Source organism: Sus scrofa, chromosome 16, assembly GCF_054392235.1.
Source record: "Sus scrofa isolate SSC_HxYL_T2T_F1_AM1 chromosome 16, Sscrofa_HxYL_maternal_Yorkshire_Landrace_v2.0, whole genome shotgun sequence".
Classification (NCBI taxonomy): Eukaryota; Metazoa; Chordata; class Mammalia; order Artiodactyla; family Suidae; genus Sus; species Sus scrofa.
Window position 1 is genome coordinate 24,780,344 of NC_139398.1, and position 14,363 is coordinate 24,794,706.

The 14,363-nt window shown below is 33.4% G+C and overlaps 1 protein-coding gene across 4 annotated transcripts in view; it reads right to left on the reverse strand.

The window, feature by feature from the left end:
* LOC146395468 (uncharacterized) overlaps positions 1-14,363 on the reverse strand; it is a 586,337-nt gene that overhangs the window by 327,954 nt on the left and 244,020 nt on the right. For 2 of the 4 annotated variants that reach the window (XR_014831074.1, XM_085001993.1), the window contains exon 3: positions 8,591-8,670. The exons of 1 other annotated variant lie outside the window; for it this stretch is intronic. Coding sequence is in view for 1 of the 3 variants with exons in the window: in XM_085001993.1 (XP_084858119.1) it covers positions 8,628-8,670 (43 nt within the window). In the remaining 2 variants the exon portion in view is untranslated. Of the gene's footprint in view, positions 1-6,316; positions 8,671-14,363 lie in introns of those variants that run through there. One more of the 4 variants, XM_085001992.1, reaches the window with a different exon arrangement.

Consider the following 14,363-nt stretch of genomic DNA (forward strand, 5'->3'; position numbering starts at 1 on the left):
TGATTTTTAACCTAATTACCTTTTTAAAGACTCTATCTCCAAATACAGTTACTTCTTAAGGAATTAGGGGTTAGGCCTTTAACATATGAATTTAGAGGGGAGGAAATCAGCCCAGGAGAGGTGGGATGTTTTATTAATTTATTGAGACAGTTCTACCAGGATCTTATACATAAGAATCAAATTACCTTCCTCAAACACCCAACACCTGTTTGCTATTTGTGATTTAACATTAAAATAATATCCTTGGCTTTAAGGGAATATATTTCTTCCTGAAATGGCTGACCTTGCTCGCTAGATAACTATACTCAATTTAAGATACTTTTTCATTTATGTCATGTGATTTTTCACTTTATTTCTCCAGAGAAGGTTTCATACATTATACAGCAATTTTGTACTTTCACTTGATAAGAGGCATATATCTACTCAGTCTAACATGTTGGTAGAAACAAAAGTGAATATATCACTGTTGAAAACCATTTGGAAATAAATGTCAAGATTGTGGGCAATATATTAAATGACAAAATCTAGTCCCAAAATAATATTTTTAAGATCTATCATCTATCCATCTATCTATCATACACTTACATATTATACTTGGGTAAAGAAGAAGAAAGCTTTATAAAGGAATAGTAGAAAGTAACTTTTACATTTTAAAAGTTTAAATTGGGTAGGCTAACGGTGATATGAAATTAAGGGGATATAAAATTTCCAATCGTCTGAATAACTCTATTGAGCCCATTTTAACTTTTCACAATGAACATCTATAGGCTGAGTATACTTATACTGGACTTTCATTTCTAAAATAAACTTTAATTATTGTGTTGTAATTACTTAATTTGTAATATGTTGCAAATCTACAATGTCTGTAAGCCCCTTACAAAAATGTCTGTAAGCCCCCCAATGATTCTGAATCTAACGATATATCATAAGGAAATAATAAGTACAAAAAAGAAAACTGTATAAAAAAAGAAATTAATTCCAGCTTCAAAATATTTGAAAAAATCCAAATATCTCGCCAATAGATTACCCATTAATTTTTTAAATATAATTGTGTAAATTCTGGGTAATTGTTAAAATACTGATTATTTGGAAATTATAATAGTGTAGATATAATCTTACGTTAAAAAATAATGAGGGCACAATAGATGAAATGGGTAATATGTTTATGTACATACATATATTTATATGTATTTGTGTGCACACACACACACATGCCAACTAAAAATCATCACTAGCCACCTGCCTCTACAAGGTTTACATCACTAGCCACTTTAGTCACTGACTTTCAGCACACTCTGAAAGGAGTTCAGTATGAAGATCAGGAATGAGGCACTCTGCTCAGGGAAAAACTGGCAAAACAGGCCTTTGGATAGTTAAGACATTTTCAGGAGAAGATTTTATGAGCCCAATTTCTTATACTTTCTTATATGTAGAAAAACACTAAAATCATTAATGGAGACATCTGCTCCTAGTGACTAGCAGAAAAATACATTTGATTGCATGTATCACCCTTCACCAAAATCACATATGTACTGACCTCCCCTCTACATCTTTGGCATGGTTTCTCAGAGCTGAGAGGCTGTCTCCCAAGTTATTGTCCTCATTTTGCTCCCAAATAAAACTTAACTCACAACTTTCATATTGTGTATTTTTTTTAGTCTACACACATGATGATTATGTACAAAAGTATAGAAGATAATGTTTCAAGATCTTACAAATTTTTTGTAGTATAATTGTATATGTCTTTCATGAACTCTAAATTTTCTAAAGTTTTTTGATAATAACTTTCAGTAGAAAAGCTGATATGCCTCATTTTGACGTGACTGTTTATATTCTGTTAAAATAAATAGGCCGTACATGTTTGTTATAAACTAAATGATACAGTTTTTCCTATCTATTCAACAGATAAATTATAAATAGTTGTATAGTTTTGACAGTATGTTATAAAAATCTATTGACTTTTTCTTTTAAACAAAGGACCATTTATTTAAATAGGACCAACTATACTCTGGAAACAACTAACCAGGCAAGACAGAGCTACATGAAATATTTGACCTCTCTAACCAGAAAGTTATTGATATTAGTGGAATTTCTCTATTTATAAAAATAATTTACCTTTGTTATTTAATATTATCTATAAGACAGTGATTAGGACATCAGAATTATGACTGATTGGATATATGTTATACATTCTATCTTAAAATCATTGGTCAAAGTAAAATCTGATCAGAATGCACAGTAGGGTTGAGGGGGAAGGTCACAGAGCAGAGAAAATAGTGCTAATTTTCTGCTTGAGGCTTTCTTTCCTGAAGTTAGTTGCCTCTTCACTTCTGTTGCACCATTCAGCAAAGAAGCCACTTCCTGAATGTATTTAATGGTATTCTAAAATAACTCTTTTCTAGGAATCCAAAATGTCCCTGACAGCAAGAGGTAACAAAATACATTCAGTCAGCTAAGATTCAATTTTAGATCTTCATAGAACACTATGACACATTATTTAAGGAAAAAAAAATCCTTTATGCAGTGCTGATATTCAGCCAGCCAGCAAGACTACATCCATATTGATTTTTAAAATATTAAAATACCTTCTTCCTTTTGATAAATAGTTACTTCCTCCAGTTCCCAAATCCACACATTCTGCCTGTGCCATCATTACACTGAGTCTTGGATCTTCCCCTGGTATCCTCAGTACCACCCCACATTCAGCAACCAAATCGTTAAAGATGGTGCAGAAAGCTCCTCTTGGATGTAGTCCATCACCACTGAATATCTATCCTCATCTATTACTGACTATGTTGTGCTGGCTGTTGAATGATTTAAATTCCAGCCCTTATATGTAGTTATTTAACAATTTAAAGTATGTTATACACACTTCAGGGTTACCTAATATTGCTTCTTTTCATTTTTTAAAAAGTTTTTAAGTGACTTTGTGTATCTCCAAATTCTATCTGCTACAAGAAGTTTTCACATTTGACCACTACTCCTCTGAGTTCCCCCTATGTAATGAGACCATGCACAATTATAGTCCCATTTCACTATGATAAACATCTAACAATTTTCATTTTTATTTTATTTATTTATTTATTTATTTATTTACTTGTCTTTTTGCCATTTCTTGGGCCGCTCCTGCGGCATATGGAGATTCCCAGGCTAGGGGTCTAATTGGAGCTGTAGCCACCAGCCTACACCAGGAGCCACAGCAATGCGGGATCACAGCCGCGTCTGCAACCTACATCACAGCTCACCACAATGCCAGATCCCTAACCCACTGAGCAAGGCCAGGGATCGAACCCACAACCTCATGGTTCCTAGTTGAATTTGTTAACCACGGAGCCACAACGGGAACACCAAACAATTTTCTAGACTGCTATAACTTACTTGAAGCAAAAGGGTTCAGCTTGGAGGATGACAGTTGGCCACTGGCGTTTAGAAACATGTTCTGCCATTAATTGAGTAAGAACAGAGGTAGCTGGAGGGTAGGTATAACTACACAGAATTTCAGCACTAGCAACACTTGGGCTTTTCTCCCTATATTATGTACTTCTCCAGCTCAATCACCTACCTGTCCATTTCTCAGGTTGAAACCCTGCCAACTGGGGATCTGATTGTTCCTGAGGAGTCTCCTTCCTGATTTCTACTCAGCAGTCCAGAGCCTGCTTCTTTATCTGATACTAGTAGCACTGTTTTCCACTTCTTTGACAATCTGTTGTGCTTAATGATGTCCTCTTGTTAAAAAAATGTTACAATAGGAAAATATGATATCAATAGTGAAAGTTATTGATGATACTTATGAGATGTGATTTAGCTACCCACTTATAAAAAGGTAGTTTAAATATCCAAATAAAGGAAAAGAGCAAAAATAATTTTGATATTGTGAATTTAGGTCTTTATACACATATCTGAGAAATGTTAATCATGGGAGAGATGAAAAGACCATAGGGCTTCAAGTTCAAAATTTGTTTTGAATGAATTAATTCATGAAATAATGGATAACTGTGTACATGCTAGAAAGCTGAAAGTGCTTTGCATAATATATCATTGAAAACTGTTTAAAATACTCTCATTGTACATTTAAATATTCTTTGTCTCATAAAAATACATCTCTGATTTCTAAATGAATGCTGAAAGGAAGATTGATTTGCTTATATAAACATATGCCATGACATATCTTTTTCTAAAGCCAAAACATAGACCATAGGGAGAAAAATGTCTCATCCTAATGATTAGTAAAGAACCCCATTCTATTTTTAGCCTAACTATTAAGATAGAACTTTAATCTGAAAATGTGTCTTTATATAAGTATTTATTAGTTTGATTCACTCGTAAGTCATGAAAGGAAACATTGAAAGCAAAATTATCAATAAGTAAGCAAGAATTATGTACAGAATGTAGAAATCAAAGGAAATTACATGATGTCATTACTGGAAATGTCTCATTCAAATCAAATATATTCCTATCACTATAGTCTTCTGTTTTTAAGGTTCTCTTGATTACATGTTAATCTAGAACTGCATATGAATATTCAAATACTCTGGACATCATAAAATAAATGGTTAGGTAGAACAAAAAATGAGATGCTTCCAGTAATGTACCTTGGCATGATATGACCAAAGCCCAGTATCCATGCTATAACATGAGGAACAAATCACCTGTCTTAGTACTAACTTCGTGAGATACTATATACAGATGAAACAAAATAAGAAAGACTTCACTCCCCCAGAATATTTATCACTAGCTAAAAGTTCATTCAAAAATGCTGAGATAGACTTTTGATCCAATTTGGAAGATACATTTTAGGTAAAGTAATGCTGAGTCATAGCCAAGAACGAAGGAAAGCCAAAAAGTCACTTTCTTTCCATTCTGCTCACCTGACTCATGTCACTTCTGCATCCCAATCAGAAAGTGCATGTGGACTACAAAGGGTGCATGGATACTTATTTCCATATTTCAGATATAATCAGTGTAGACACAAGGCCTGTCCCGAGTGTAGATATTTGGGCACAGAAACTTTGCTTGCTTTCTTTAAGCAGGTCTTACATAGGGCCTTGGGAGAATGGAAAAAAAAAAGGAAATGTACTACATACGAAAGCTTTCAAATATTTAGTGGCTTTAAGGAAACACCACCAAGATTACGGTCAAGTTCAACATTCTTGAATTTGGAAAGTTCAGATCAGTCACCTTCTTTGAAGTATGAGATTTCAAGATATTTAGCAGTAGGAATAGGAATGGTAGTTTAATGACACCTTCTATAATAATTTCTGACTAGCTGTTGGTTTTGGTGATTAAAATTAGAAACATAGGTTGCAGCCATATGGTTAAGCATCATGAATTCTAGATAATGTAGTCAAATTTCAGCCTATTGGTAATAGAATGTGACTGAATAATTTTGAGCAGAGAAGGTAAGTGATAAAAGGGATAATTTCTAAAATTAATCTAAAGGAAATTTACTAGTCAGATTGGAGTGAGATGACATTGAGAATGAGAAGCAAGTTCATCTCGAACTCCCAGAATTTTTTGACTCATTTTTTTGAGCTTATTGTACATACTCATTTGTCTGTTACTTTCTTTGCATCTGTGTTCTTTACCCAGAAATAAGATTTTCTGAATTGTCTCATTATGTTAACTCACTTTCTATATAACTAAATAAGCCAAATTTAATGTTTATTTATCATCTCTGATTTTAATTACTTCCTGTCTTATATAACAATATCTCAAATGCTTGTCTAAATAGCATAATACCCTTTAAACTTCTGACTTAACACTCTTATGGGTCACAAACATGTTCTCTATGCCTTTATCAAGCAAGCTATCTCTTTATATAGTAGACATTCATAAGAAGCTTAATTAAACCAACAAAGTACTGGGAAAGTAACCACCAATAAGTTACTATTAGACTAAAGCAGGCCACACTGAATATTTAACAGTTATTTAAAGGGAAATGTAAGAGAAAACATTATACATATTTACATTTTTCATTTAAACATATACCATAAAGATGGCAACTGATTTGATATAAAACATCAACTGTCCAGATGATTATCATAAAATAAGTAGTAAATTAAACCAAACCAAAACAGAAAGTTGTAAGTTACATGTGGTACACCAGCCAGATGTGGCTTGCTATTTTGTAGTATATATCTATCTATGTCTGTACCTGTGTTGAGACACATTCAGGTGTCTAAAATGAAGACTATAAGTGTATATACAATCAAGAAGGCAGGTTCTACATATTCCTGAAATCTTTGAAACTCGAAATTACTACTTTAATATATATGTGGTATATATATATCTGAAAGATAAATTTTAGTTTCTGAAATTTTTTTTTTTTTTTTTTGGTCTTTTTGCCATTTCTTGGGCCGCTTTCGCGGCATATAGAGGTTCCCAGGCTAGGGGTCCAATCGGAGCTGTAGCCGCCGGCCTACGCCAGACCCACAACAACGCGGGATCCAAGCGGTGTCTGAAACCTACACCACAGCTTACTGCAACGCCGGATCATTAACCCACTGAGCCAGGGCAGGGACCGAACCCGCAACTTCATGGTTCCTAGTCGGATTCGTTAACCACTGCACCACGACGGGAACTCCCAGTTTCTGAAATTTTTATTCATATGTGTCCCAAACAACTTACTTGAGTTACACTCTAATATTAAATGTTTGCAATATATTATTCTACTTATAAAGCATAATAAATATGCCATGCTATAGCCATATTTTGTAGCAAAATCTTTACTTATATACGCAATTATTTGCTATTGCTAGATCTCTAGGAATAGATTTACAAGATCAGAGAAGGCATAAATTTTGGTGGTTTTTTGCATTTGCCAGATGCAGAAAGACAACTCTACTTTTCCGTTTAAACTTTTCAGGAAATTTTACCTTTACATCTTAATCAATAATGATAATAATTATTTAATCTGTGCCTTTATGAATAAAAAAAGAAATTCCTTATACATAAAACAAATCAAAGAGAGAATTGGTAAGCATCTTGTACTCCGAATGGAATTGCTTCAAATAGGAGCAAAGTTATTTTCTCCTATAAATTTGCTTTAATCTCTTTTAATATTTAGATTGTCTTTTTTATTTAGGGCTAGTGTATACATCACATTGATGGACATGTGATATGTAAATATAGTTTCCCCATTTGCCTATTGCCTTTCTTCATTTTGGTGTTATTTTGTCTGGAATTTACCTTTTTTTCTTCCCCTGATGCTTAATTGTTCTTCATCTCTCAAGTTAAAAAAACTGATTTCATGGAAAGACCTGCCCTGAACAACTGTTGAACAATATATTGGTTGTGTTATGTTTATTATAACAAACTTTAATGTTTTTCATGTCAGTATAGTAACTATACATTTGTATATGCTCCTAATTTTATTAATTTATCTTTCTCTAATTAGCATGTGACCTTTGAGAGAGTGGGAAATCAATTATCTTTGATTTTGTTACTCAACAAATAATCAGTGTGGGAAATATTGTAGGTACTCAACAGGTATCTGTTGAATAATTTCGTGGCTGAATTTAGGCAAGGGGGAGATCTGCCAACAGATAACATCATTATAATCACTGACTGGAGTTCAGGAATAGGATGTCAGATCCTTGAAGAGCTGTATCTTTAAAAGAGAACAGGAGAGCACTGCCTTACAGACTCTGGGACGCTTTTAATACAACAGACACTTATTAGTCATTTTCTTACATGACTTTTCTATGCCATTTGATAGTGCTGACTTTTTACTTCTTAAAAATCCCTCTTTGGCTTCCCTAATTCATTATTTTATATTTTTTCCCCAAATTGTTTATCTTGGATGAGCTTCTTCTTATTTAATTTAATTATACATGATTGGTAGATAGAAAAGGTAGTCATTATTTAAGCTTGCAGTTTATGTGTACTTGAACATAAACACTGATGCAAATGGAATAAAAAATTAGAATAATTTTGTGCTAGAATAAAATATTTAAAACACTTAAATTTTAAAAGAAATTTCCAGAATTCATTAAAATATGATTGAAATATATGAAGTTATCAGTAATATATGTAATATTAAAATACCGTGAGCAGCACAAGTTTTTTTTTTTTTTTTTTTCTTTTTTAGATTACAAATTTAACCTATTCTAGAGTTCTCCTGTGAAAATTATTTGAAATCTAGGAAGCTGGATCAAGGTACTTATTTTAAGTTAAGAAAAAGTCCAATTTACTAATATTGGCTGCAGGAATAACACTTTGGGAAGAAATTTTTGGCCATATGTGGGCTTGAGTAGGAAGTAATGTGATCAAACCAACTTCCATTCCTTGCCTGAGGGTTTCTCTTGCCAATCATTCAACTTGAAGGTAATTTGCAATCTCACTCAGCAGCTCTCAATCAACTACCGGTAGGAGTGGCTTATAAATACACTGGATTCCTCACTCCTCAAAATCACTGAGTTACACTATGGATCTTTGAGTTTCCCCAGCAGATTGATTAAGTCACAAAAAAACTGTATTTGTGATTATGGAACACAGCCTATATAAACTATCTTCTCTTGATGTTTCTTTTCCCCACACCTAGGGTCAGATTTCCTTTACCAACAAAATTGAATTTCATGCAGATCTTTACCTCAAGGTATGGATGGGAGTGTTCTCACATCTGTTTGTCATGTTTCTGCCATTCCAGCTTTCATTTTTAAGAAGAGAGACCTGGGAATGAATAGTAATATTAATTTTTTAATTTACAATTTAATAGTCCTAAATCCTCTTTCCTAGACAGAAACTATTAGAGTATATTATGTATGCCTAAATATTGGATAATTTGTAATTGATTATATTATCTCTAAGGGTTAAAAAATGAAACAAAAACAGAGAGTCTCCTATATTCTTTCTATGCATCCTTCTATCTTTTTGTTATTAGTTTCAGAGGATAAAATGTGCCCTCCATGAAGTTTCTTCAGTGACTCTAATAAGATATTAGGTAGTCAGCCATGAAACCCTTATTAAAAGGAGCCTCACATGCACAAAATTATTTAATCATAATTTCTGTCATCAAAGCTTACCGAATTTTAACTTTGCACATTCACGCATATGGACCTTTACTTAAATGCATGTTTTAGAATTTTTTTAAAATGTTTGTTGTCACATTTGAATGACATAAGGAAAATACAGTATTATTTACAGTCATTTACACTGTGAGTAATATGTAAAGATTTAAATACACTTGTTTAAAATAAATTTGAGTTTATTAAAGATGAATTGATCAGATGTGTTAAATAATAATATCCACTGTCTTGAACTTTCATACATATTTGTACTGTGTATTGGGCTTACAGAAAAGTAAAATAATGGAATTCTGAAATCAGATTTTTCTACTTGGCCTGTTTGATAATTTATATATTAAATATCTTAAAGTAAAAGGAAACTACAAAGATGATCTAATCTAGAACATTCTTATTCTAATTTCTAAAAGATAATTGACAGATTAGAGTCACCTTTCTCATGAGTGAATGGCATTGAGCAATGAGGAGAGGAAAATGCATATTTTACACAGAAGAAATATTCCTCCTGGTAAGCAGGGCTACAGATTTTCTACTTTTAGCTCCTGCCCAATAGAAGACCTTATGTGTTTTTAAATTAATCACCAAATACAAGAGGCACTCACTGTTAAAAACAGTAATTAAGGATTAGGTCCTTAATTGTGATATGAGGATGCACAGACCCAGAGTCAGAATCTGGTTGTTAATATAAAATAAAAATTACACTGGGCAATTGCTAAAAACAGCAAAGAAAACTGTATTCAAGACTATTGCAATAGGGGTCAACATTAGTTTTAAACATTTGTGAGCTAATGTAACAGTACTTGAGGACTGGGTTGGGTCTGATCAGTGTGTAGGTCATCCATGTTTTTAAGTTGTAGCTCATCAAAGTTAGTTTCCTACTCTCCCTAGAGACTGGGAGAAGGAGGTGTTATCATTTTTGCTGACTGCATCTCAAAGAGATGGCTCCCAGGTACAGGAGAAAGACATTTCTGGGTTGTTGGAGATTTACATCTTAAAAGCACAAAGAAGGAATTCACAAAGACAAATGTTCTAAAGTAAATGCTCTCAGGAAAGGGGGGTAGTAAGAAGAAGCCTGTCCAAAATTTAGTGAAGCTGAGGGAAACTGTAAGGCCATCTGGTCATTATGTAAGAGAATTAAACATGCCGTCATTTTTCACTTTTGTAATCACATACACACACACAACACATTCTGTTGTTATCATAGAGATGATAATATCGACTGAAATACTACTAATAAATTATAGATCAAAGTTGGTGTTTGGGGTAGAAATTAATCTCAAAAACTAGCCACACTGGATGCTTGTTGAAATGTTTCCCGAAGTTAGGCACACAGATGTATTATATGTTCTCAAATTTGCAAATTACTAGATTAGTTCACCAGTTTAAAAATAAGAGGTGACTACCTCCAAATGTAGAGTTTCAGAAGTTCCCCTCCATCTCCAGCTCTTGATGTATTATTACTTGTTATTTTAGTAGCTACCCATGGCCAAGGAGTTCTCCATTGCTAAGTTTTTATATTAAATTGTTTGACTAATTAATCCAGTTACTAAGACTGTGTCCTTTTTGGGGCCATGATAAAACTAAATTCCAACACAGGACACTTACACACTACAATATATGTTGTTGCTAGAACCAATTACATACTCAGACAAAAAAGCTGACAACATAATTAGCATGAAGAAAAAACACTGTGTTACTGTATACTTTCATTTTACCTAGTGTTGTTAATGGTTCTATTAAGAGAAAAGAAAGGTTATAATATTTGTTCTCATGGTAACTCTCTCTAAATATATAAAGGGGATGATTAGTCATTTTTATTCATTTAATATTCAGTGTGTTCACTTGCCAAAGCACAAAGGCCTGGAAAGGAATTAACCTTTGTTCTTGGTTTGATAAGAGTGAAACTAAAGAACCACCTAGCATTAATATTGTTAAATTGAAGCTGCTGAAAAGACAGATGAAGGCTTTAAAATAACCCCAGATGGTTACTGGTATATCCCGCTCAAAACAAAAATGCCAGCCTGTTTAGTTCAAAGATCATTAGTTCCCTTATTTGACAATTTGGGATTTTACATCTCATAATGTGAGAAATGCACTGTGTTATCTAACAGAGTGTGTGACCCTGGGCTAATTAAAAGGCACACATGAGCAGGGTAGGGTGAAGCAAGGCTGCTTCATTACAAGTGGTAGTTGTTCCCTGGAGACAGAAACATCAAAAGATTCCTGGAAGTGGTCCAAGGCATCAGTCAAAGGCAATGTGCTTCCCAGATAGCAAGGCCACTGACTGGGACTGCAGCACTGGGAACTGTTTAATCTGAGTGTGGCTTTGAATTTGTTTGTCAGATTGGTAAAATACGAGACCTCAAAGGGAATTGAACATGCAGACAGGAACTGAATGTGACCTTTGCAGCTGACAGGACAGACCTTCTTGGAGAAGGGGGTGTGCTTTTAGTATCTGTATGTACTGTCACTTTTAAAGTGGACAGGGACAGATTAACCAAAAAGAGAAACAAGAGCGTCTGGAGGCTCCCCTAATGCTGTGGTTCTATTTCGTGGCCCCCTCATTTCCTGGGCTAGACTGTATTTCTGCCCGCATGTTACATTTGAACTGGAAGCCAAATGTTCTAGGAGTAAGATCATGCATTTGACAAGACTGGGGCTATGAAGAGTCAGACAGGCAGCCTTAAAAATCTTGTGATTATTCCAATTCTAAAAATCTCTCCAATAGAAGTAATCTATCTATGCACAAGTATAAACAGTTCAATATTGTTTGAAATGATGAGCATTGTAACTTAAAAATTTCTCAATAGGAGGAAGGAGGTTACATGTATAACATCCACATAATATACAAAATAGAATAATTCTAATTATTTACATATCATATATAATAAATATATTACATATTATATATTTATAAATAATGTATAAATACTATATCTCATAGTTGCTAAAATATAGTAGCAAGGAAATTATAAATGTGTTTCTTTTTATAATGCAGTACATTATAAATATGTATACAATGTATTTAGTAATACATTACACACAAACAAGCACACAGACAAAGTAATATACCGTAACATACACTGACAGACTGAAAAAAGAGGGGAAAAGTGAGATTGAGAAAGTTTGCATATTTATGCAAGTAGCTACATTATAATGTTTTATAGTGATACATATCCATGGAAATGGAGTGATGAAGGCAGAGATGCGGACATTTTACATGCACTTTTAAACTGATTTGAAATACAGATCACATTTTTAAATTTGGAAGAAGGTATAGAAGGAAGAAACAAAACAAAACTGTGGCTCCATTCTGCCTCCTCTGGAGAGTAAATACTTAAAGGTTTAGATCTTTTCTTAAATTTCCACAGTAAAATCTAATTCTCCTCTCTTCACCTATCTCATTTTATTCTGTTTTCAACAGTAATCTCCAGAATTTTCTTTGAATTATAGTTTTAATCAATAAGTATAGTTAGTCCTAGCTGACCTAAAGTCAATAAAACAATCTAGTTAAATGGATTTAAAAAAAGAGTAAAGTTAGGTAAAATGAAAAGTTTGTTTAAATGTGTAATTTCTCATAAAAAGATGCAGATTTAGTTTCACTTATAAATGTCCACAAATATTACTTCTCTTGATGTTGGCCAGATTTTATTGTGAACATGGGAGTCCTTAATCAGTGGAGACCCATGTTTCTTTCTTGTACACTAAGATGACTTTTTAGCAACCAATTTCATTTTTTCAAAGTGGGGAGAGAATTTTGTTATATTTAAAAAAAAAATGTGGCCCCATAATCCTTCAAGAGTTTCATAACCCTTTCCCTCAGCCACATCGTATATTCATCTGTTTTGACAGTAATTATGCTGACTTGTTTTTATTAGTTCAAAAGCACTCAATTTTCTTAATGGAAATGCTTTTTCTTAATTCTAAATGTTAATTTATTATCTAATTAAATCATATAATTGAAAACAGCAATAAAACTGACTTCTTGAATAGGTTTGGGAACAGAAATAGCTTCTTCATGATAAGCATGCAACTTACCATGGTAAAAAGTATTTGGCTCACTAGGGAACAGTTATAAGCCTAGTGGGTTAAGGGAGCTTTGGACATTGGACAGGATGTATTACAAAACGGTGGTTCTAAATGGGGTTGATTTTTATTCTCAAAGGACATTTGGAAAAGTTGGGACACATTTTTAGTTCTCACAGCTGTGCAGGAGAGAGGGTGCTATTGGCATCTGTTGATTAGAGGCCAGGGATCCCACTAAGCCTACTACTACAATGTATAGGACAGCTGCCCCCCAACAAGGGATTGTCAACACTGCTGCTGGTGAGATATACAGTTATAGTGAGATCAGAAAGCTGCTAATTTTGTTAGTCACATAAGAGGAAAAGATGTTGAAAATGTTATCATTTGACATTTAATTTAAATGATAACATTTAACATTTGTTTGCTTACACAAGTGAAGTCATATTTCCTTAAATATTTCGTACTCTACAGAAAAGTAAATATTAGGTTGTATACAGAAAGTGCTCAATAAATTCTTGCCCAGTTATACAGATAAAGATTGAAAAAAATAACAAGCCAAAGGGGGGGGGGATAAATATCATATTGAGAATAAAGGTGAAACATATGAAATCTTTAAGAAGGTAAAAATGTGGCATAAGTCCAGTATATGTTTCAAAAAAGCATCTTGTCTATTTGTGTTGTCTATTTGTGAACAAAAGGACTTTCCTACAAATGTATATAAACTCATTAAAACAACATGAAAATACAATTTAAATATATGTCATTTCAATAACAAGAGGGAAAGAAGATTTTGATTGAGTCATTTTAGAAGTTTACACGTGTGGGGGCAGATGTACAATATGATTACTTGTGATCAATCAAAATTGCTGCTAAATTTAACTTTGCTTACATATGAATGCAAGCTATGTAAGCCACTTGATTTTTTAAAATAGAGATTAATTATATTATAATAGCGTTATACCCATAGAAATTAATAAAAATATGACATTTCTTGAAAAATATGTTATATGATATTACATTTCTCTATTTTATAGACTTTGGGATTTTCGTTTTGTTTTGTTTTGTTTTTTAACAGCTGCACCTGTAGCATGTGGAAGTTCCCAGACTGTGTTGAATCAGAGCTGAAGCTTCAGGCCTACACCACAGCCACAGCAATGCCTGATCCTAACTGCATTTGTGACTGTCACCACAACTTGTGGGAATGCCAAATTCTTAACCTACTGAGTGAGGCCAGGGATTGAACCCGCATCCTCACGGATACTATGTCAGGTCCTTAGCCCACTGAGTGACAAGGAGAACTCTGACATTTTTCTT